Source organism: Thunnus maccoyii, chromosome 7 (assembly GCF_910596095.1).
Source record: "Thunnus maccoyii chromosome 7, fThuMac1.1, whole genome shotgun sequence".
NCBI classification, from domain to species: Eukaryota; Metazoa; Chordata; class Actinopteri; order Scombriformes; family Scombridae; genus Thunnus; species Thunnus maccoyii.
The window spans coordinates 24,016,734-24,041,594 of NC_056539.1; the positions used below are offsets into that span (position 1 = coordinate 24,016,734).

Here is a 24,861-nt window from a genome sequence, read left to right on the forward strand (position 1 = left end):
TAGACTTACCTTCCTGGGTCTCCACCTGTGTGGTGGGCATGACAGTAGCGGTGGGCGTCGGGGTGGGTACAGTAGCTGGGGTGATCATGGGCCTGATGCTTGCCCTTGGAGTTGGTTTGTTCCCGGGATTGACAGGTTGCTTGCTGGCTGTGGCCACTACAGGTGTTGGTTTAATGTTGGCAGTTGGAGGCTCAGAGCTGCTAGCGCTGAAAGAAACAAAAGATCAGGGCTTGAGTAATGACTCCACTAGGACTGAAGTACATTGTATAATAAGAAATATTTGAACAAGTAAAAACAACTGAAGGAAAAAGTATGGTCTGTTCACTCCTATGTACCCCTGTTGCACTGCAGTAAACGTATATATATGACAAGCAGCTTTTGCAGTTGTGTATCATACCTGCCCCTGTCAGCAGCTGGGGTAGTTTTCAGACTGATCTGTCTCTGTTCTGTGCTCCTCTGCTGCTCCTGGGTCTAAAAATCAGGACAGAGAGACAAAAGTCACAATGGAGACCAACAAGATGCTTCAAGTCATGATACTGTAGTTCCACCCACACTTGCAACAATACCACTGGACATGCTTTTTTTAGACATGTCTCACATTCTTGTACCGCTTAGCACTACAATACTGTCAGCAAGTTGCAATTCTCTAATCTATCAAATTAACTCGTCAATTGTGTATCCAAGGCATCACCTCTGGAAGAGCAGTTGTCTCATATAATGACATGACACAGCATTAAACTTTAAAAATGCTCTTTGGCTCTAGGAACAGAAACTGAAAAACTGAGGTAATTTTACAGTCCTGAAAACTTGATGTAATTTCTAGTTTATGGCAACTAATGACTAAGAAACTAATGACTCCACAAAAGTGCTAAAAGAACTTTGTTTATTTTCAGTTTGCTTCATGCTTGTCTCAGCAACCTGCATTAACATTTGACTGGATGTCTCCATGGGTATTCAAATTTACTGAAAAAAAAAAAGTAAAAAAAAAAATCTAAGAAAAATATTCATGCAATTACATGGTAAACAGTCCGTCTTTTGTTTAGATTAATGCATTTAGACAAAAATAGAAATAAGTTATTATTTAAAAAACAACTTTAAAGCAGATTCTCACCTTGCTAGGACCTGCCTCAGCTGGCTCGTCTCTTTGCTCTTGTCTCTCCTGCTGACCTCGCAGGTCTCTCAGTTCTCTCTCCTGTCGACTCAGACGGCCTTCATATTGGGACTTGAGAGCACTCACTCGCACCTCCAACTCCTCACGCTGCTGCTTTAGCTCCTCATTTTCCTTCTGCAACTGGTCTTTGGTGCCTGGGCATAAATTAGTTTGGTCTCAGATTCCAATAAAACATACAAGAAACACTAGAATAACCAGCAGATGGGGAGAAGAATCTAGAAGATAAGGACTGGTGGTAATGTAAGGAACACCCTCTCACCCATGAGCTGGCTGATCTTCTGCTTGGCATAAACGATGGCTTTCCTGGTCTTGTCCTCCTTGTCTGCCATCTGCTGTCTCAGTGTATCCTCCTGGGAAGCCTTATCCTGCAGCTCCTGCCTCAGCCTGGTCAGCTCTGCCTGCAACCTGGATGACTGTTCCTGGGTGTTGCGCACCTCAGTCTCACGCTCTGAAACCACCTGAGGCAGGCCAGGAAGACAAGGTGCAAACGAATGATTGTATGCAAATAAAAAAGTCAAGAATGCTTATTCAGTGGATGGGGCATATTAATTAATGCTGTCTAGTTACTGACTGTTTCAAGATTACTTTTGCAATGGCTTAAACTATGCAAGTTATATGATCTCTCAAGCTGATCACAGTGCAGTGCTCTGCCTCTCTGATAAGAGGCTGAGGGGAACATGAGCCCGGCTACAGAGCGTACAGCCCAGTCAAAACTTTTAGCTCAAACCCGAGTGACTTGTGATGTCTAACCTTGTTTATGTTCTCCAGTTGTCCCTCCAGCTCTTTGGTCCTGGTTTCCGCCTGGCTCAGAGAATCTTTGAGGCTCTGTAGTTCCTGAACTGAGGCTTGACGAGCCTCCTCTTCTTGGGATGGACCTGCCGCGGCCTCAGCTACCATCTGGAGGACATACACCATGAAAGATTAATTATGCTTAAACCAGCACAACAATGGTGGAATTAGTCGACTGTTTCCAATGGATTGAAGCGTATAATACAACCATGCTCTTCTTTTCAAGCTCTGGATTAAAGACTAGGACAGCTCCTGAGCTCTCACCTTGTCATGCTCCACTTTTAGCTCATCATATTGAGTCTTGTAGCGGCGTCCAATCTTCTTGACCTGGGTGATTGTCCGCACCTTCTCCTGGAGCTCCTGGTTCTTGGTCTCAATCTCCTTCTTTAGCGAATTTCTCTCATCAGTTGTCTTACTCATGTTGTCACGCAAGCTCTGTATCTGGCTTTGCAGGGATGTTGTTAGATTATTGGTCCTATAGAGAGAATGAAGAGATCAGGAAAATTCATGACGACGGGGCAGAAACATTGGGTAGAATTGAGGGATGAAGATGAATTATCACTACAATTACAGTCAAACAGATCACTCAGATTGCATGGAGAAACAGATTGGTCTGTAACATCATTTATAATCCCTCACCTGGCCACCTCTGCTTTAAGTCTGTTGCTCTCCTCGCTGAGCTGCTGAATACGTTTGAGGTGTGCCTCCTTCTCAGAATGCAGTCGCTTGTACTCTTCTGGATCTGAATCTTTCTGCTGGCTCACCAAATGCTAAAACAACAGGACAAAATGCTGTGAGTTAGTGGTGTGAACAGATAAAAACATTAGGAATAATATAGTCGTATTGTTTATCTTAACCCCCTTCCTATATGCAGCTTTATTGGTTTACTTTCTAGTCTTTTCACTGACCTGGGTCCGAGCCTTCCAGCGCTTGATCTCTTCTTCCAGTATCTTCTTCTCCGCCTGCAGCATACCGCTCTTCTCACTCAGCTCGGAGTTAGCCTGCTGCAGTGGCATGATGTCTGACTCCAGCTTTTGCACCTGAAACACAAACAAGATGTACTGAAACCAAGTGGATTTGGAGGTTCACTGAAGCATACTGCCCAAAAACCAGATTGTAATAGCAGGATAATAGAGGATTTGGATTGAAGTAGTTAAATGTGTACACCTATAGTTGTAGTACACTCTATTCTTGAAAGAAATGCAACTGTTACCTTAGCTTGGGTTTGCTGCAGTTCTTGCTCCATCTTGTCCTTCTCCTCTCTCAGCATCTTGTTTGTCTCCATCAGGATGCTCATAGTTTCTGTCTTCTTCATCAGTTCATCATGCTGAGCCAGAGTCTTTGCTGTCACCTGAGTCAGATGAGCATTGGGCTTATTGTCACATACAGTATTCTTAAGGTTGGAGTCCTCCTGGCCAGATTACAATTCTTTGTACATTTGTGTCTTTTTAGCGTATTTCAGAGAGTAAAATGTCCTTGAACTGAGAAATAGAGGATAGAAATAGAGGATTTTACTATAAAGAAACAAAAACATCCATGAAAAGAGATTCTAAATCTTCCTATTTCCAATAATCTTGAGTTACTATTAAAGAAAATCCACAGAACAGATTTTTCAGTCTGCCAACCCTGCACCCACAATGCAGCAATCTAACTTTGTTGCAGACGAGTAGTTGCTGTAAACAACATTATTGCTAATTGTGGGGTCATTGAGTATAAAAGCATACCTGCATCCTCTCCCTTGCAGCACTCAAGCTGTCCTGCACCTCCTTCAGCTCTCGTTCCAGGTGCTCCACCCTCAGACGGTAACGCAAACTCTCTCCTTGGGCAACCTCAAAACGAGACTCTGCAAGCTCCTTTTCCCGACGCACGAACCTGTGATAGAGATCAGATAAGGATCTCAAAAACAGGGAATAGCAAGGAAGAACAGGAACAAGATGGATGGCTTTTCCAAATTTACTATCATAGATTTTATATGTAGGACTCCTTAAATAAAAGAACGATTTGTTTGATGTGTGATTTGATATATACATGAACATATGTTACCTGAGAATCTCTAGGACTTGGTCTTGAGATTTGCCTTCTTCAGTCAGAGAGATGTTCATGGGACTCTCACTTGCGGCACGCTGTAAATTGTCAGCCATCTTGCTACTCATTGTTTGGATCTGCTCGTGCAGGAGGGCGTTCTGTGTCTGCAACTCCTCATGGCGGTTCTCTATCTTGGACATCTCCTCCTGTGAGATGAGGGAAAAATATTAAGATTAATATGGCCATTTTGTCAAATATTGATCTACAAGGATTAGAACAATACTTATAACAAATGCAAAGACTTACAATAGAATGCAATCCAAAAGTTATTGCTAAATTTTTGAAACTACATATTAATAATATATACTCCAATCTGGTCATCACATATCCATCTATTTAATCAGCTCTACAACCAACCTTGAGGATCTTTTCCTGCTCCCCCCAGGAGACTCTGGCCTCCAGTAGCTCAGCTTGGACCCTCTGGGATCTTTCCTCCAGCTGGTGTCTGAGCTCCATGGCTTGCAGGGCCTGAGCCTTAGCAGCCTGCAGGGCCTCCACATCTGCTGCATGAAGCATCATCTCCCGCTCATACTTATCTTGTGCTTCAGCTGCCAGCTTAGCCTTGAGAATAAGGAAAAAAGATATATCATCTTTCCATAGAGGGCTAATTTCATTCTATATCATCGTTTTAAAAGCATAAAAATGTCCACCAACTGCAGCTGCCACTTTTTGTTACTGGACAATATTAAATACTAGACATGAATTCAGTATGGAGCAGACTGGACTTTGCTCACTTTCTTTTTCACTGACTGATCCATCAAATCATCTGGTTGGCAATTTTACTAAATGTAAGACATGTAGAAATGGCTGTTTGTAATAGGTTTCAAAACCTCTATAGATTTTAGAGGGTTTTTTAATGAATCTCTACTCTATTCTCTAAATAGTTGTTCTGAGGAATATAGCATGAAATTGAACTAGTACAATATTATGGGTATAAACATGGTCATGAGGAAATGTGGTGGCTTTTACAGAAAAAGTTTCTCTCATGAAGACAGGAAGCAAATGGGGATCGGTATCAGATTAGCTGATTTTACCAACAATAACTGGCAATCTTAGGAGCCCTAATTGGGAATTCCCAATAGGAAGAACTGATCATGATCACACTCTTCTACAATTAATTTTCTAATAACTGCTTACCTGCTCCTGGCTGTCTTGTAGAGCCTGTTGCTGCTGGGCTTCAGCGACTGTCACTCGCAGTAGTGCTGCCTGGTGATCTGCCTGGGCACTGCTTAGATTCCTCCTTAAACCGTTTATCTAACAAACACACACACACACGACAAAAAAGACAATTATCAACAGTTTTCCTTGCTTGTATAATTGAGACCAAAACTGGCAACCAAAACAATTCTCAGAAGGTCAAATCTGGTGGGTCAATAAAATAGTGAACTGCTATTTTTAAAAGGAAAACGTACAGCAATACTTGGACTTAATTTGTGTACAACATAATTTAATATTGTGGGATTTTGATTACCTGGTCCTCCAGAGAGACCAAGGCTCTCTGCTTTTGCTCCTGTAAGTCTTGTTTCTCTTTCTCTGCTTCCACAAGCTTCTCCTGCAGCCTGCTGTGCTGCTCCTCAGCCTCCTTCATACGGGCTTCAATGGAGGAGCGTGCCTGCTCCGTTACCTGCATGTTAAACATTTTGCAATTATGAAAATGTTACACAACAATTATCTTCTCCATGAATTTCTAAATATGCAATATTATCCAAAAGGTTTTCAAAGCTAAGCGTTCAGATATATGTGACTAATCACCAAACATGTCTTTTTAAAACTTTAATGGAACTTTATTGACTTTATTAAATTGATTTTTGTACAATACATGTTTATAGTGTTTTAACAAGGCATCAAAGGCTACTCAGATGATTAAATAAAATACACCAAAATGTTAGCAGTTTGACACAAACTGATATTGGGCTATACAAATAAAACTGACTTGACTTGAGGCTGGAATATCTGACTCCCACATACTTTTTATGTGTGCAGGTAATTTTTTCATGATCTTTTTTGTGGTCAATTGATTTATGAGGGGAGGAACGCTGACAGTTTGGGTTTGTTTCATGATAGTGTCCCCCACCTGTTTCTCTTTATCCAGAGACTCCTCCAGGCTCTGAGCCATGGCTCTGTACTGCTCCATGCTGGAGGTGGCTGCCCTGAGGCTCTCTGCCAGCTCTTCTGCCCGGGTTTCAGCCAGACGTAGGCGGCCCTGCAGGTCCTCTCTGTCTTGATCTGAAGCCTGCAAGCCTGAGAGCAGGAAGAATCAGTGGCATGAGTGAGTCAGGCACATTTTAGAAGAGTACTACTAGTATTGGAATAATATTAAGATGGATGAGGACTAATGAAAATACCATTACATAGTTAAGAGTCTGCTTAAAACCCACAAACATTTGAAAGACTATGGTTTAGACACTGAATTGACCTTTACCGGGTCTGGTTTCATATGAACTCATGGGTGCTGGTGAGAAAAGTTTTTTCTACTGGTGTCCAGGTTGTGCGGCAAAGCTGCACAATGACTAGCGCCGAAGGCATGAAGTCACCTAGGAGGGTATGGGGGGTCTAGGAGGTCCAGGGATATAAACTCAATATCTCACTGTAAACAAATCAAATATCCCAATAAAATAAATAATATAACTGATATCACAATACTGAGTGAAGTTTAGAACGAATGAAAAACACAGACATCAGTCAGTATCAGTCATTCATCCTGTCGTCTGTCCTCCTCCCTCTGATGCTGATGTGATTCACTGGGAGAGGCTGGTTTGTCTCAGCCAAGCTAAGTTTACAAGAATGTGCCAAATTTTAAGTCGTGACAAACTAAGCTAAACGGTTAGACTACATACAGACGGCTTTCGTTTTAGCTATTAGCTGAGCTAGTGCGCTGTGGTTGTGTACAACATAGCTGTGGTGGATGAGAGACTGCGGAAAAAGCAGCTTGAAATATCACTTTTTTACATGTTCATGCTTGTTGAACAGGTGTATTGATAAAGTATTGAATTTTTACTTGCGAAGGTTTTGTTGCACTTACAGCAACAAGTTTGATTGTTGTCAACTTGAGTAATCTTCACTTCACCTGTGCTCTGCTGTTTGCTGACTTCGCTCCGTCTGTGGATGCGTGTGTGTATGTGTGTGTTTGTTTGTTTGTGTGTGTGTGTGTGTGTGTGTGGAGGAGCTCAGCATCAACGGAGAGCATAGAGCATAATTTAGCCCCGGGGCCCGTTAAATACCAAGTTTCAGTACCCACCCCTATAAAGAACATTAAATAAAACTGCCATACCTTTGATTATTTTGGAGAAAATAAGACAAATAAATCGATGCATATACAACCGCGTGATGCTGGAACAAGCATTGATGTCTGGAACAACAAGCGTCTATTTCTCTTGCTGTTTAACCATATACAAAGCAATAATTACACAGACGATGATTTAGACTTTATAAATGATTTAGCTTCCAATGACTTGAGATATTGTTGTTAAATCTGAAGTCATAGGATTTGAGCACTACCAGCAAAAAAACATTTTGCACTAGGTGGATGTCTGAATTCCTCGGTGCATATTGAGTGTGTTGTGCTGTTGTCCTATGTACTTGTGCTTGTATGTGTGTGTTTGTGCCAACCTCTGATGATGGGTGTGGAGGGGACACTCAGGGCGAGACGTGCTTCGCTGCTGCCTTGCTGCAGCCTGTGGGTGGTGAGCTCCAACTCGGCAGTATTCAGCAGCTCCTTGGTCTTCTGGTGTAAAGCCACCTGTGTCTCCAGCTGCCTCTTTGCTTCCATCAATTGGATCTGTACACGAGAAAAGAGTGAAATTAAGACACATTCTATGTTCTTTCTGTCTGCTGATCAATGACCAATTACCTTAAATCAGTGAGGCAAAACAACATTTGATGGTCCATAAAATCAAATTTAAGTGGACTATCTTGTACACTTGCAGAAAACACACCAACAGTAAAAATCGATGCTTACTTCCTGGTTTCTACTGAGCAGGTGGCGCTGTTCCACCTCGTGCTCCAGCCTCTTTTGTAGCTGGGAGATCTCTCGTTCCTGTTTCTCCAGCTGGCCGTTGAGGCGCTGACGTGTATCAGTCTCTGAACGCTCAAGAGTGGCCTGAAAAACATACAACAGTTGACATTCTGAACCATGTTTATTTGGGTGCGTGACACCGAGTGAGAAATGACACACTTCAAGATTACCTGAATGGCCTGCAGGTTGGTCAGCAGCAGGTTCTGGCTCTGCTGTTGGCTTTGGATTGTCTCTTTCTCTTGATTTAACCTGGACTCAACCAGCTTCAGCATGTCTCTCTCCTTACGCAGGCTCTCAGCGCGGCCCTAAGAGGCAGGAGGAGATAAGTCCAGATGTGTCAGTGACCCCGCAAGCCGGGACAAATGAAAAATCAAAGACCGGTGTGATTTTCCTCAGTGATTAAAGAAATGCAAAGAAAGACACACTCAGGCACAAACATTGCCATGGAAAAAGTAAAAGGATGATGAAACAAAGACAAACCTCAGCCATAGCGAGTTTCTCCTTTGCAGCTCTCAGATCTTCATTTAAAGTGTGGATAGTTTGCTCATGCTTCTGTGTGGACGCGGCCATCTTCTGTCCTTTCTCTCTGAGGGAGGCAATCTCTTTCCTGTAGCCCTCAACGTTGTCCTGCAGCATCTCATACCTGACATCATTGAAACATGTCATTTTTCTAGTAGCCTATGTGCTCTCTTATGTGACAAACAACAGACTTCTGTTCCTGCTCATGTAAATGTATTTCAAACTCACCGCTTGGAAGCAAACTCTAGCTGTGTGGATATCTTTGCATTCTGGGAGCGGAGGTCAGAAAGCTGCTCCTGGAGCTTTTCACTCTGCTCAGTCAGTCCCTTGTCACTCTCCACACGCTCCTTCTTATAGGTAGTGAACACCTCCTGCAACTGCAGATGTAACCAGACATTTTTATTTCCTATGGTTATTATTGTAATACCAATTTCACATAAAAAAACAAGTTTGATGGGGGATAATGGACACGTTACTCAACCACAGAATCAAATTTTTCTGGTGCCTTTTTTTGAAGTACCAAATAAAGTTTCCTTTTCAGTTTAGTTTCACTGTCGCTCTCTTTTTATAGACTAACTGATTGAATAGTGACAAAAATGTTGATTGAACAACTTAAATTTTCATCCTTAACAGAGAGAAGTGTCTCTTTCATATCCAAAGCAAAATCCGGTCAAAATTTCATTCAACTGTCCATGAATTCAGGTCCATATGAAAGTTATATAAATGAATCACAGGTGTGTAATTAGTCAGTCTTCAAATGTAAATGTTTATATGAGTTTGGGCCTGCAGTTAAGACTGAATTCATTCCACTTTTCTCATTTGCATTACCTGTATTCAGAGGCAAAAAAATGCAAGAATCCTAACAGTAAACGATGTGACAGATTCTTTCAGTGTAGGCACATTTCCATCTAGTGGCCACATAATAAAATTACCAAAGCTCATCACTTGCAGTGGGTAACACTCCGCGGATACTGATCCAGAAATGTCCGCACTATTTTTCAAGTAATATACAGAAATCGGGAAAGTCGAAGCCACGAGAGTACTTTAATCAGGTAATACTTCGTAATCAGACCTGGAACTACAGGAATCAGAGACAGATTTATTTCCATGGAACACATGTCGGGCACTGCTCAAACATACGCCATGCAACAGGTCTACAGGCTGTATTGAGCTCCTAAATAAATGTAACTGTTACAATGTGGAGATGAACACACCATCTGTAAATCGCTGAGCTTTGAAATGATGGATGCAACAACAATAAAATGCAAATATACTCTTTACTTTGGCAAACGTGGCGCTCACCTGTCGCAAAGCTGCCTTGGCTTCCAATGCTTCAGCAGACTCTGTTGCCATGGAGACGAGTGCAGTGGGTGTTCCTGTGGTGGGAGTGGCTGCGGGTGAACGCCGGGGGGTGGAGGTCAGGGAGAACTCCTCAGGTGGTGTACCTTAAGTCAAAAAACACTTAGAAGTTCAGCCACATAGACAAATCGTAACAATGTATAAGTTTACTGTGGTGACAAAAAGAAAAACACTGAGATCTGACTGAGAATGAACTACTTTAAATTGTAGTAAATGGTAAATGTGTGTACAGGAAGCTCTGTCACCTGTCAATTGTATATGACTTATCTTTTGTGTGTGTGTGTGTTACCTTGCTGAGGGAAGCTGACTCCTGTTGCCTGGGCCAGCAGCACACGGTACATGTCCCTCTGCCTCACGATGGACTCAGTCATCTTTATCTGCTGGCTGCGTTGCTCCTTCAGGGACTCAAGCTCAACCTGGGCTTTCTCCAAACTCTGCTCCAGCTCACCGCGCCTGTGATAGTTCACACTGATTAGCCCTTCTGACATTTCGTCATACCACACACACACACACAGGAACACATTGTTTACTTGCATATTCAACTATCTCAACTAAGTGCGACTGCATAGTTCTAAAAAAATGCTGAGACACGAGCAAAAATGAAGTGAGTACCAGAGTGAAATGGACTGAGATTAAATAGACTATAAATTACCCGAATTCTACTTAAATTAAATGCCAAAAAACAATACATTTAAAAATAACTGAACCAAAAATATTATCATAGGGATAGAAAAACCATAACATTTTAAATGAAAAACATTCAGAAATTCATTTTTATATTCACTGTAAGAGCAACTATATTGTTTGAATAAACCTAGCAGTCAAGCACAGGTTGATTTCTTAGGTTATTTATAATTATATTTAAATTTTTAAGTATGGATTCATGAATGTATAATGTACGTAATAGAATTATTAAATTGATGAGTTGAAATTGTGAGTTTGACACAGTTTTTTGGGCATTTGTTGCTTCGCTCTCATGTTCTTTAGCAGATTTAAAAAAAAAAAACAACCCCCCCCCCCCCCCCAAAACCTAGATGTGTTGTTGCTAATCACTGACTTTGGCTGGCAATACATCGAGAAACACACAGAACACACACACACACACACACACACACAAAAAACCCAGCACACATTCTAACATACTTAGTGCCAGTGGTCTCGTACTCTTCTTTCTCTTGTGCATCGCTGAGGTCCCTGAGGGCCACCAGAAGACGCTGGTTCTGCTTCTGCAGCTCTTCCACACTGCGGAAGGTTACCAGGTGTTGACTGATCACCTCTGATGTGCTGCTGACATCAGCAGAGCTGACCTCCTCCTCATGAACCACATGGTTTCCACGAGCCTCTTCCAGCTCGATAAGGAGCACACGCACCTAGTAAGAAAGGCAAAGGATGACATTGAAAGTAAACATTTATAGAAACCTATTTATAGGTTTCATTTTCTGAGAATAATTATTATTATCCTTTAAGATGGGAGACGAGAGTGAACTCACCTGCTGAGCCATGTCTGAGAGCTGCAGTTCACACCTCTGGTTGTCCCTTTCCAGGACAGAGGAGCGCTTGTTGGCCTCATCAGCCTCCTTCTGCAGGCGGTGCACCTCCTGAAACATACAAGAATTCATCAGTGCTGACTTTAAATGCAGAGGGTATGATATAATACAGAATGTATATAACCATCTTCAAAACAAACAAATTATCAGTTATTATTATCAGTGTTACCCAATGCAATTTCATAGAAAATCCCGTCCTACTGAACATGCAGGCAACTTGTCTACAATACAAACCTTAACAGCCTGCTCCAGTTTGGTGGAAAGACTGGCCACTGACTTCTGCATGCGCTCATGCTCGTCCCTCTGCCGTTTGAGGATGGGGGCTTTTGCTTCCACTTCCTGCACTATATCATCAAGGTACTTGTTGACCCGCTTGTTCTCCAGGCGCTCCAGCTGCAACTGCTCCTGGCTCTCCACATAAGCAGTATACAACTGGCCAAAAATAAATAAATACAACTGACATCTCATGTCTAAATAACACAAGAAAACCAACAACAACCAGACTAAAAAACAATCAAATTAGTCCCTTAATGGTGGACTGAAAATGTCATCGTCCAACAGCTGAACCATAAGATGGTCTATAGATGGCGTTACATCATGTGATACAGAAAATCCATTTTTGTCAGTCCCTTGGAGCTCATCAACAGCAAACTCATTTATACAAGCCAAGTAAGAGCATTTACAATAAAGTCTGCATTTAGGGTGTTGATATTTAGTTACACATACCTCGGTCAGCTTCATTCCAGGTTTTATCTTGGATACAGCAGCTGCTGTTGGAGACATTGTTGTCATTTGCTCCTCTGTGAGCAAAGATGTTGTGCCAACAGGGCCTAGACATACAAAGAGGAGAACACAGATCATAAGTCATTGTTATTTAAAAAAAACCCCAAAACAATACAATCCCTACAAGGCATCACGTCAACTTCATGGAATTTGTATGTCCTAAATGTAAACCTGTGTTACAAAGACACAGACAGGACTAAATTCAGCCCAACTGACCTCTAAGTTTAGAATTAGACAGCAGCTCATTGGCGTTGTCCAGTTCTTTCTCGAGCCCCTGGATCCTCTCCTTTAGCTCAGCAACAGCGTTGTCTGTGGCACCATTCATCTCCTGCAACTTCCCCTCAAGGGCCTTGTTGGCTGCAGCGACAGGAAGAAACACAACAAATGACCGTGAGCACCAACAACTGGAAACTCATTTAGCAATTAAGTCATAAACCTAATCAAACACAATTAAGCATGGTCAGACTGTCTCCTTCTAGAAAGAGGACAACTGTTACATAATGGAAATGGCTGTTATGGTGATTCTGTGGTAGCCTCTCACCTTCTCCAGCATCTTTTAGCAGCTTATTCAGCTCCTCCACTGCACGACTCAGCTCTTCACTTTTCGCCTCAGAATCTGCTGCTGCTCCCTGCCGCCACAACGAAAGGGTTAATGTTGGCATCTATTATATCTTTACTGCAAAAAACATAATATCTTATCTAATCAAATAAGCCAAAGGTTCAAGGTATGCTTGCATATTCCAAAACTGTGAAACAGTGACACTCTGTGGACTAAAAATGAAATTTGAAATGTGAACTGGGAGTAAATGTTTTGTTGGTGTAAAAACACTGGACTACTTAGGTTTGCTCTAACACAGGAACAAACCTTGTATAAATTGGAAAGCTTGATGTTGGCATTCAGCTCATTTCTGAACTTTTCCTCCATGGTGGCTTGCTGCTCCTTGGCCTAAAAAGAGTAAACATCCAGACATTAACTTCACTTATTAAATTTTACACTCAGTGTTACAATAATTGTAATTGTGTTGCAGAATACACATGACAAAGTGTAATTATTCTCTGACTTAAAACAAGACAAACTGGAAACTTAAGGGAGGCTGCAAGAAAACAGCACACACATACTTCTCTCAGTTTGCTGATCATGTCCTCATTCTGTGTCTGAAGGTTCTCATTTGAAGTCTTCAAACTGCCCACTTGGTCTTGGAGTCTGGTCAACTGGAAATCACACACAAAAAAAACATAATTAAGTGTTGACCATGACATGTGATGACAGTCATTCAAAAAATGCTTATATTAAGTGAAGACATAGAGAATCTGCCAATAGCCAAGTTTCAATGAGCACTAGGCTGAATGTGACTGGTTATGAAGTAAACTGCAAAGTACCTCCAGACACCATCTTTGTTAAGGTGCAAAGCTACTAGTTTGTGTATCACAACCAGCTCTACAAAATGTGATGCAGTTTGACAAACTTAATTATTCTTATCATCATTATCACTGTAAGATGAATATATAAATTTATACTTTATATATTCTATGATATATATAAAAAGCATCTGCTAAAATGAAACTGTAAATATGAAGTAAAGTAAAGAAACATGCCTCATCTTCTTTGTTCTCCAGGTTGCATTTCAGTTCCAGGATCTCGTTACCCTTCTGTCGGGACAGGGACAACAGTTCCTCACTCTTGGCCTTCAACTCCTCATTAAGCCAAGATGTTTGGCCATTCAGCAGCTCCTTCTCTTGTTCCATACGCTTCTCCTTGTACTGGAACGACAAATCACCAAAACATTCAGTTATTTGTTTATAAGTGTATACATGTATACTAGAGGGTACTAACTGTTCACAAAGTCACTTCCTCTGTAAACAGATCTGATGTTAATATATTCAAATCACTATGAAAAGAACAGCATGGCTCACTTTAATGTTGACTTCGGCCGCTTCAAGCTCATCCAACTTCATCTGCAGAGCCATTTTAGAGGTGTTGACTTCCACCAACTTATCATTAAGTTGCCTCAAGTCATCTTGTGGGACAGCAGAAAGAAGAATGTATTACTATGTCAATACAAAACGTTTTAAGAAATGTCTCCAGACTTATAAATCTGTACATACCATTTAAATGCTCCACTTCCAAGGATCTCCTCTCCAGTGTTCGCATAAGTTCTCGCTTTTCTCCCTCCAGTTCCTCTTTGGCTTTTGAGAGCAGAGTCTATAGACATATGTCTCAATATTAATCACAGTGATTGCTGGGCATGGCTTACAAATAAAGTTTTACTTGTACTGACTATATCTGGAGTTTTAGTAGTCATCAAAATTTCCCCATCAGTCAGCTCAATTAAAAAGGTATGGTCACATTTCACTTCTGTACAGCTAATATTTACTTGATCCTTTATTCCATCCAATCAGGAGCCTGTGTGACGGACAAATAGGGCTGCAACTAACAGTTAATTTCATTATGGATTAATCTGCTGTTTATTTTCTTGCTTATTGTATTAATTTCCTAGATTATATAATGTTAAAAAAAAGTAGTGGAAATATTTTTTTATTTTCCCATTTACAATTTCTCCAAGCCCATAGTGATGTCTTCGTCTGATCAACAGACCAAAACCTAATTATATTCACTTTACTGTCATATAAGACAGAGCTGCAAATCCTTACATTTTTGAAGCTAAAACTTAAGAATACTTTTTATTCTTGCTTGAAAAATGACTGCAATGATTATCAAAATAGTTGCTGATTAATATTCTGCTGATTGACTGATCGTTTAATTCACTAATTGTTGCAGCTCTACTGACAACTTCAAGCACGTGTTTCCTGTTTACTAGCCTATTTAAACACTGAGTTGAATATGCTTATTCATCTGACATTTCTCAAGATACTGATCTCCATAAAGTATGTCCATAAACAATTCTACGAAAGAAATGCAAGGAAAATACATCTCTTATATTAAAATATTTCTGTAACTATGTTGTAAATCATAAAATGTAATATGCAGCAGCGCACAGGAAAATAGATGACACTGTTTTCACAAATAGAATAGATGTTTCACAAATCTGAAACTGTTTTAATGACTCTCTAGAGTCTCCTTGTTAATGTGGTCTAAATTTGACAAGTCTAAGTATAGTGGGTTGACCTGATCTAATGTGGTCTGCATTCTCGGTTTTTATAAGCAAAATAAAGGTTTCTCAAATCTGAAAGTGGGTTTAAACAACGCCAAGGCTTTTGGTACAAGGTCTAACACTTTTTCCACAAGTTTAAGTGGCGCAAAAACGGAGAATCAGACGCTAAATATCATTATTTACGTTTCCCTTTGACCCGAATCGGAAGCTAACAAAACAGATTAAAGAGTGAAAGAAATAATTAAGCAATACACAACACATAAACAAAGCATATTTTGTTAGCCATACCTGCTCTGATGACAACTTGTCTTGGACATTTTCGTATTCCTTGTTCTTCTCACGCACACCTTTGAGTTCATCCTCTAAAAAAAAGCCCAAATCATACTGTTATTAGCTAAGAGAAGCTAAGTCAAGGTAATAATGTGTGTAAGCAATATTAAAAAGTTCATTATTACCGAGCTTGGTGAACTCTTCTTTGAGTTTAAGGTGTTCTTGAGTCTGGGACAAAAATTCTTCCTGACACTGAGCAAGCTGTTTCACTTTCTCAAAGAAGTGTTGCTCTGTAAGAAGAGAAATATCATCACAAACAAACAAAAACGTCAGAAAATGTCACCGTGTTTACGTTAAGGTTAGCTAAATAGGTGAGCTAAAGTTAGCATCAGTTAGCATCACATTTTGGTTAATTACAATCTTAGGATTTATCGAGTACAACTTCTCAAAGCCGTTGATAGATTTATTAAACAACCTACAATTCAAAGTTCATATGTTAGTAACGTCCAAAGCAAAATGATTCACTTTAACTTTGCTATGTTCTTCAACGTGCGTGACGTTACATGGTGAGCAAAGCCAAACACTTTAGCACTCTTAGCTAGCAAAATAACAAGCGATATCTTACCGTTGTCAACCCTAAATTGTTCCTGTTGTGCTTTCAAAGAATCGATTTCATATTGCTGATCCGACAGAATCTTCTCGAGTTTGTTTTGAATTGTTTTTGGTAGCTTAGATATCTCTGAGCCCTCAAACTCTTGCAGCAGCAGTGCCGCCATTTTTCCCGAGAGCACCACGAGTCTGCGCAGTTTGCGATTTGAATTTGTCAAGGCTACTGGAGCATTGTGGGAGATGTAGTTCTCGTATGTTTTCGATTGACACTAGTCGGGTCAAGTCAATTTTATTTGTATAGCGCTTTTAATACAAAATGGCAGTTCAAGGTGCTTAAAGATCCCCTCCAGACATGTTTTAAGATGTATATACAATACTCTAGCTACTCTAGCTACTGATTTGTGTCGTATATGGTTTTTCCACAAAAAAAGTTCAATTATCTTAACTCCTTCTCCCTCATTAAAAATATGCAAATATATTTCATTTCCTGTTGGATACAAGATGTCTCATCTTTCCCTGTGCAGTCCATTCTGAGTGTATGTGCACCAACACGTGCACAACTTACACTGGGCTTCTACACTGTTTGTGTGCACCGGAGGCTGACGTTTCCACATCACACTTGTCTAAGTTGAATATTGGACCAGGATTGGCTTCCAAATTATTTGTGATGTCACAGATCATGCTCACAGTCTGTGCCTCTCCACAGCTGCACCTTCCACCCAGGTGTTTACTGACCAGTACCAGCCCATGATTCCGCACACACTGATCTAGTCTTTGTGCTTTCTGCCCTTTCTTACATTTGAAGGATGTTTTAATGTTGGCTGTATTGAGAAATAAAATCCAAACTTGCTTTCCTCCTCACATTCTTTTTGCTATAACTTGATGTATTAAGCTCTTACACTCAACCCTTCCATTCAGCATTTTCAGATCTATTTCTTTCCTGTTAATGGCTCTTTTTGCTGTTCTGTCAGCTACTTAATTTACGTCTATTGTATATGTGAGCTGGCACCCAAAAGAAATTTCCCACTATTAGATCACAAGATCACCTGCATTATCTTCTTGATTGTGGTTAGCCAATATTAAGAACCCATAACTCTGTAGGTTAGATCAATAATTCAGAGATAATTTCCTCCTCCTCAGCTCTAATACGGTTTCTCACATCTCAACTAGAAGAGCATTAATGGGTGTCATTCTAAAAGCCCTGCAGCATATTCTAAGTGTTTTAGCCTGCAACAAATCCAGCTTCTGCAGGATTGAAGAAGCAGCTGTTTCATACACCCGTAATAGATGTATTTATTTTGTATGAACTTAAAATAAGATCATTTACAATGTGTAAAGGTTAACTGCCTAGGCACGAGAGCATAAAGAGTGTTTTCCCAGACCATGACACATGCTTACAAATCTTCCTGTAGGTCTACTGCAAAACTAATGTCAGTGTTTACACAGACAGAAATTGATTCACACACTGAGGTTTATCTTTTCCTGCTAGCTAGAGCTATACATTAGCAGGGGTTGTAAAGGTGGAGATGTTTCAAAAATGAATATTCCTGCTGCCAAATATTAAGAGCAGAATATTTTGTTCAAATCTCAGAAGAAATCATCAGTTAGCAACCTATAGCAAATTAAACTTTGTGTATTTTTGCATAGGTGTACAGTTTTTAGATTATGATTTCATCAGATTAGAAAAATAGTTACAAAGGACAGGAAACTTGTCTTGACTTACAACAATCTGAACTCAAGGTTCACATCCTGTTTTATTTTTCTAAAGCTTTTAAACCATAGTCTGTCTCACTCAATCTATGTAAAAGGATTGGATTAAAGTAGCCGAGTAATTTTTGTTTCTTACCAAGAGGTCAAACTGCATTTTGGATTGAAACCACTCTACTAAGTCTATCTTAAAACAACAGTCAAGTGTCCTTATCCATATGGACACTGAAACAGGTTTTGCTTGCTGTTATCACTCCTCTTGTTCATACTTGATATTAAGAGATAACACACTCACGTAAGTGAAAGTGATGGGGGATTTTTGTGTATTTCAAAGTTTATGTGAAGCTGATATTGGGCTTCAACTGTTTCACTGAGATAAATCAAGTATCTTCCAAATTTACAATCTTTTATTCTTACTCTTCTTTTTACCATGAAATTTCCTCTTTCTATTGCCAACAAAGAAACACTGTCAAGAGAAACAAAAAGAGGGACTTTTGTTCTAAAAAGCATGTAACTTTGGAAGATACCCACTTGATTTAGCTAAACTTGTCTGGTAAGGCATCGTATGATATTCAGATAAACATTTGCACAGAACAAGGAACTGTGGATTTTGTCCCCAATTCTGGAAAAATGCCAGGAGGGAATCTCTTAATGGCCAGTGTTCATATAGGCCTGACCATTTTATTTTTAAGTTTTATTGTAATACAGACTTTGAACCTTTTCTTTAATGTTAAATGCCCTCTGAGTTGACCTGTGGTGCTGGCTAAATACTGTCCATGTTCCTTTCTCAGCCAGCAGATGGAGCCATGACACACTAAAATACATCTGTATGTGCAGTGACAATGTGTCTTTGTCTTTGTGCACAAATTTTAGTTTGAAACATCGTAGTGAGGACATTTCTGCATTGTGAGGACATTTGGGCCCGTTCTCAAAACTTCAAATGGCTGTTTGAGAGCTCAGACTTGGTTTTAGGGTGCAGGTTAGTGTAAGGGTTGGGGTTAGGCATTTAATTGTGATGGTTAAGGTTAGGGTAAGGGGCAAGGGAATGCATTATGTAAATAAATGACCTTACAACTATTGGTGTGTCTGTGTTTATGTGTGTGGTTGTGCATCTGTATGCGTGCGTGTCTGTCACCGAGAGGGAGGACATAATTCAGCGAAGAATTTTTAAGGAGAAACTTAAGTTGTGCACTACTGGGAAGTCCAGAGATGACCGAGCAGAGCAGTTTAAGGCAGGTTCCAGTAATTTTACAATAAGTTACAAAACAATATAATAAACACAGCTCAGAGCAAACCACAATAACAGTCCTCTCCCCACTTTGATTCAATCCATGGTCATGAGGCAATGACAAAGACTTCATCATAACAAAATCATAACTGACATGAGCTTACGAAGGTTTACAAGGCCAATAGATGTTTGGTATTACCAACACTGGAAAGCTTTGGATGTCTCCTATAACCTTGTTATAACGTGTGCCCCTCTATCTATCTATTATACTTTCCACAGTGAGCAGTTAAGTATCCCACTGCTGCCCCCACGAAGTAACCAGAAATGAATGACACTGATGACCACTGAGGACAGTGAGGTCATGTCTTTGGTAATATTTTAGTGGATTTGGGAGGTTTGATGTCAGGAAGAGGAGTTTATGTTGTGCAATCACGAACATACACATGGTTTTTTTTGTAAAGACCTGATATTTACTAAATATCTTTAAATTTGAGTGAAAAAAATTTAGAATTACATGTAATTAAAACAACATTTAGATCAGATTTAGGAAGATAATAGAGAAATATTATTGAACATTTATATAGATACATTTTAAAAATGTAATACTGTCTTAGATGGGTGTGGTTATGCTTGGAAAATGCTGCATAAAAGATTGCTCCAGAGTTCAAGTTTATTTACAATTGAGGGCTATTCAAAGACTTTGATTTCATTAAACAACATGTTTTGTACAAGTGCACAATTATTAATATTTGATTGACATACTTTAAGTTTCACTTACTTCTCCATATGTGGGCTGTAATTGCTTCCATAGTTTTAGTTTCAGTGATTTATTAACTGCGTCCCTGGTGACATATGCCTGGTAGGTATTCAGACCCTGTCTGGACCAGTTTTGACAAATACCTGAGTGGTTTATTGGTTCATAACCAAGGTGATACTTCTCTGAGACGAAAGACTGATGGCACGAACATGAGAAGAGTTAAGGCAGAGGTTTGCTCCAGGCAGCAGAACTATTTTCTTTACTATTCACTTGGCTGTCATACCTGTATATTAAGATGTACAGTAACCTATAGCAACTGTGCTATGCAAACTTCTTAATCTGAGTCAGCCATGTTGGGTGCTGTCAGCACTTGTCGTAAGAGTGAAACCCAGAAACATGGACACTTAAACTGCAATTCATAGTATTCTGATCTAATAGACGTGTGATTCATACAAACAAGTGACTTCCTATTTTAAGTTCCATATGACACTGAACAAATGCAGGGGCGACTTTTCAACTACTGTGTAGTTAGTTAGAAGTTAGCGATAGCTTGAAATGCAAAACTGGACATGTAAAGTTCAAGACATTTTACCCATCTGCCCATCCCTTCCTGTATCCCTGCTTTTGTCCATTCATTCAAAGAATGAGTAAAGTGAAGTTTGCGTGAGAAACACCAGTGAGACCGGCCCAAAGGTGAATTATGGTGTGGAGGTGATATGTGCACTATATAATTTATTTTCTGCAGAATTACTCCTTTGCGGTTCACTCTTATTCTGATAATATTTATCTTTTCTATCCTCCCACCTCTTCTTCTTCTTCAGTTTGCTCATTCTGCCTTTGCAATGACAGTACTCTCTTATCTCATACAGTTTGTTTTTTTATTAAACATACAAGTTAAATGTCAGAAGAAGCAACATCAAATAATGAGTCATGTGGAATTTACAAATATCTCAACAAACTGACTCAAAAGGTTTTCATTCATGTGAGCACATTTTGTGGTTATGTCATCACTTCCACTTCCGCTGTCCATATTTGGCCATAGACCTCGGACCTGATCTCTACTACCGTGCCATGACATAACCTCAGTAAAACTGGCTTTTATGTGGGTGAACTAGAGCATGTCAGCTGGGCTCTCCACAAGTCCACACACAAAAAGCACAAAAGTTCTCCAATTAGTGAAACAGTATAAACAAGGGAGAAATCAAAACGTCAGACATGGGGGTGGGATCATGTGGTCAGTTCAGGGGTAAACATTGAGGTAAACATTTGCTTGAAAGGAGTGATGGTTCGATGAGTCAATCCATGTTGTGGGCTTTGTTCTAAGAGGCAGATTTACAGAGTTATCTGGATAACTTTGCTCTTACTCAGCAAAGTTATCCAGATAACTGAGTAAACCTGCATCTTGGAAGAGGTCAACGCGTTAGTTGTATTTATGTTACACTGAATATTGATGCAAAATACGCCTTCTCTCAAAATGGTTTGTTGTTTATTCCGAGCTTACATATGAGTCATCTTGTATTTGAGGTGGATCTTCTGTCAACACAGGCTTGGATTTTTGTAGTGACTTGTGTTGCACTTGTTGAACTCTGTTGGAAGAATGCCACACATACTGTACTTGGCTGTGATGTGTGGCTGAGGTTCAGAGGCATATTCCCATGAAGAAGCCCCTTTAGATGGTGTGAACGTTGTAGTGCAGTGATGGCACACATGTTCTGTCTGAAGAGTAAAAATTGGATGCTTGGGTGAGTTACTTGGCTGCCACTCTTGTAAACAATAGGTCAGCAACCAGTCTGGTGGACATGTGTGGGAATCTTGGGAAAACCTGTCTCTGCCCAAAAAGCTCTTGCAGGAGGTATCAAAAGCCAGTTAGTTAGAAGCCAGACAAGCTGGTCAGTTAGAACTGAAGAAGGCCCTCGGATGAGAGGTGAAATGTCCTCAGATATTTACAACCAAGTCCAGTTGCCCTCGATTTGACCCTCCTTGGATAAGGTATCAAAAGGGTTTTGATAAATCTTAGACACGCCACTGTGTGAAAGTGAGGTGTTACCACCTAGAGGCTATGCAATCCATGCCAGATGTTGTGCTGGGAAAACACAGACACATGTATATCCTCAGAGAAATATGTGTTAGCGTGTCACAGTTCACCAGCTATTGCATTTAGAGTAATTAGGAATCAAGAGCCCTTTTGCAGGCAATATGTCAGAGATTATTGGAACTTACTTACATGAAACCACATAAAAGTAGACTCATTAGAATGTGTTGAGGCGCAATTTCAAAAGTATATTCTGCTCAAGAGATACCAGATCAAGCTGGCATACTGTATATGATCCCATTTGATTCAATTTAGCAGTGGGATTGAGAGATCTATAACCTTTTTTTGTCTTTAGACCCAAACAAGTGTAAAAGCACACAGTCTACTACTGCAACTGCTAAATCCTTAATCCAATAAGAGGATTGACCTGGTTACCTCAGGATAGATCTCTGGACTATGCATCATCAAATGACACTTTGATGAAGCATTACATGCTGTTGTCTAATATTATGACTATGGTCAAGTTAAGAATAATAAAGGTGCAGCTGCATATTTCTCCAGACAAGGACGCAGAACAAACACTGCAGCTGGACTTGAGGAAAACGACACATCAAGTTTTAAAGTGACAAAGTTGAAATGGCTTTTTACTGGTCAACTGTGGCTCACGAGGTAGAGCAGGTCGTCCACTAATCAGAAGGTTGGTGGTTCAACCTCTGACTCTTCCTGTCCGCATGTCGAAGTGGGCAAGATACTGAACCCTAAATTGCTAACGATGGTTGCACCAGCCCCCTGCATGGTAGCTTGCCACCATTGGTGTGTGTGTGAATATGTGTGTGAATGGGTGAGTGAGCAGCAGAGACATTGTGGAGCGCTTTGGATGAAAGTGCCATATAAATGCAGCCATTTATCATTTAATGATAGTATAAAACGTACACATACCCTCTATTAGAGCCTGTAAGTGCCAATGGTCTGCCTTTGTTACAAACATCTTTTTCCTACTGTAGCAGAGGATGTCTGTGATGTTTCTGGCAGTTTCAATAGACATGAGGCAACTTCATTTAATTCACATGATATATCAAATTGTAGGTTGGTAGTGCAAGTCTTTACTTAAAAATCTTAACCAGCTTTTATGTTGTGGTTTTGGCATGCCTGAAGCTCACAGGGGTCACAGGGGAGTCAAGTCGGTGCTACAAGACTAACAGATGAGGTTATTTAACATTTGACAACCTGCTTCGGCAGGAAAGAGGAGAGATGTCTTCTGCAAAGGTATGTATCCTAGCATGTGTGTATTTTGCAGTTTAATTCCCTTGGAGCCTGTGTTTTGACTACCCCGAGGTAAGATTATTTTCATTGATGTATTGTAAAAACATTCTTTCAAAATTGTAAATAAAAAAATAGATGCAGTTGAAGACATTGTTTGATGCATTGCCCTGAACACAAAGAAATATCAAGCTGGTGATATCAAGCGTAGTATCGTCATCATGAAAGCTTTTATGTTGTGGTTTTGGCATGCCTGAAGCTTACAGGGGTCACAGGGGAGTCAAGTCGGTGTTACAAGACTAACAGATGAGGTTATTTAACATTTGACAACCTGCTTCAGCAGGAAAGAAGAGGGATGTTTTCTGCAAAGGTATGTATCCTAGCATGTGTGTATTTTGCAATTTAATTCCCCTGGGGCCTCTGTTTTCAGTACACTGAAGTAAGATTATTTTCATTGATTTATTGTAAACACATTCTTTCAAACTTGTAAATATGTAAAAAAAAAAGGATGCAGTTTAAGACCTTTTTGATGCATTGTCCTTAACACAAAGAAATATCAAGATGGAGATATTGTCGCATTGTCATCATGAAAGCTTTTATGTTGTGATTTTGGCATGCCTGAAGGTCACAGGGGTCATAGGGGTGTCAAGTCGGTGCTACGAGACGAACAGATGAGGTTATTTAACATTTGACAACCTGCTTTGGCAGGAAAGAAAAGAGACGTCCTCTGCAAAGGTATGTATCCTAGCCTGTGTGTATTTTGCAAATTTAATTCGCTTGGAGCCTGTGTGGTTAATACACTGAGGTAAGGTTATTTTCATTAATTTATTGTAAAAACGGTCTTTCAAAATTGTAAATATATAAAAAATGGATGCAGTTAAAAGCTTTTTTCATGCATTGTCCTTAACACAAAGAAATATCAAGTTGGTGATATCAAGTGTAACATTGTCATCATGGCATGCAGTTCCATGAAGTTTTGTAGAGACTAGATACTGGTGGTGTTAGATTATGTAACCTCACTGATGGCTAAATCTCCAGGGACAATCTGAAAATAACAGTGAGGAAGAGGGTAGTTTCGCAATGCTCAGTCTGTAAAAGTATTCGCAGATTGAGCTAGGATTGAGTTAGATCAGCATCTACCCGCCACACACACAAAAACAGTTGATGGACGACACATGGTGACTGCAGAGATGCTGGAAAAGGAGACCATGAAAGTAGAAACTCACAATAGATGAATGAACCAGACATGTGTACTGTACATGCATGCTAGTGGATCTGTGAGGCTGTACTTAGGCACAGCGGTGCTTTGAGGTAAATGCTAACATCAACATGCTTACAATGCTGATCCTATACATGCTGATGGTAAGCAGGTGTAATGTTGACCATGTTCACCATCTTAGTTTAGCATGTTAGCATGCTTATTGGCAAAACAAGAACAAAACACAATATAGCTGAGGCTGATGGGAATTTCATTAGTTTTTCAGGTATTTTAAAGCAAACAATTGGACAAATTGAAAATTTGACCTGAAATTGATGCTATATGAAAAATTAAGAATTCAAGTTAATTTCATCCTGAAAAGGTTAGGAATATGTGTACCAAATTTCATGAAAATCCAA

The 24,861-nt window shown here is 40.0% G+C and overlaps 1 protein-coding gene across 2 annotated transcripts in view; it reads right to left on the minus strand.

The window, feature by feature from the left end:
• The window catches only part of tprb (translocated promoter region b, nuclear basket protein), a 25,392-nt gene extending 8,930 nt beyond the window's left edge, over positions 1 to 16,462 (minus strand). For both annotated transcript variants that reach the window (XM_042417618.1, XM_042417617.1), the window contains exons 1-36: positions 16,277 to 16,462; positions 15,837 to 15,941; positions 15,670 to 15,743; positions 14,375 to 14,471; positions 14,183 to 14,286; positions 13,865 to 14,029; positions 13,388 to 13,480; positions 13,134 to 13,214; positions 12,810 to 12,897; positions 12,485 to 12,625; positions 12,212 to 12,315; positions 11,720 to 11,917; positions 11,429 to 11,536; positions 11,082 to 11,308; positions 10,228 to 10,391; positions 9,882 to 10,024; positions 8,808 to 8,956; positions 8,541 to 8,703; positions 8,231 to 8,365; positions 8,004 to 8,144; positions 7,655 to 7,823; positions 6,120 to 6,286; positions 5,517 to 5,669; positions 5,183 to 5,299; positions 4,403 to 4,606; positions 4,004 to 4,191; positions 3,685 to 3,832; positions 3,174 to 3,311; positions 2,869 to 3,000; positions 2,600 to 2,730; positions 2,225 to 2,435; positions 1,922 to 2,068; positions 1,431 to 1,629; positions 1,112 to 1,305; positions 398 to 471; positions 10 to 206 (exon numbers count right to left, since the gene is read on the minus strand). In XM_042417618.1, coding sequence (XP_042273552.1) covers positions 10 to 206; positions 398 to 471; positions 1,112 to 1,305; positions 1,431 to 1,629; positions 1,922 to 2,068; positions 2,225 to 2,435; positions 2,600 to 2,730; positions 2,869 to 3,000; positions 3,174 to 3,311; positions 3,685 to 3,832; positions 4,004 to 4,191; positions 4,403 to 4,606; positions 5,183 to 5,299; positions 5,517 to 5,669; positions 6,120 to 6,286; positions 7,655 to 7,823; positions 8,004 to 8,144; positions 8,231 to 8,365; positions 8,541 to 8,703; positions 8,808 to 8,956; positions 9,882 to 10,024; positions 10,228 to 10,391; positions 11,082 to 11,308; positions 11,429 to 11,536; positions 11,720 to 11,917; positions 12,212 to 12,315; positions 12,485 to 12,625; positions 12,810 to 12,897; positions 13,134 to 13,214; positions 13,388 to 13,480; positions 13,865 to 14,029; positions 14,183 to 14,286; positions 14,375 to 14,471; positions 15,670 to 15,743; positions 15,837 to 15,941; positions 16,277 to 16,427 — 5,200 coding nt within the window. In that variant the 5' untranslated portion in view covers positions 16,428 to 16,462. The remainder of the gene's footprint in view (positions 1 to 9; positions 207 to 397; positions 472 to 1,111; positions 1,306 to 1,430; positions 1,630 to 1,921; positions 2,069 to 2,224; positions 2,436 to 2,599; positions 2,731 to 2,868; positions 3,001 to 3,173; positions 3,312 to 3,684; positions 3,833 to 4,003; positions 4,192 to 4,402; positions 4,607 to 5,182; positions 5,300 to 5,516; positions 5,670 to 6,119; positions 6,287 to 7,654; positions 7,824 to 8,003; positions 8,145 to 8,230; positions 8,366 to 8,540; positions 8,704 to 8,807; positions 8,957 to 9,881; positions 10,025 to 10,227; positions 10,392 to 11,081; positions 11,309 to 11,428; positions 11,537 to 11,719; positions 11,918 to 12,211; positions 12,316 to 12,484; positions 12,626 to 12,809; positions 12,898 to 13,133; positions 13,215 to 13,387; positions 13,481 to 13,864; positions 14,030 to 14,182; positions 14,287 to 14,374; positions 14,472 to 15,669; positions 15,744 to 15,836; positions 15,942 to 16,276) is intronic.
• Positions 16,463 to 24,861: the final 8,399 nt, after the last annotated feature.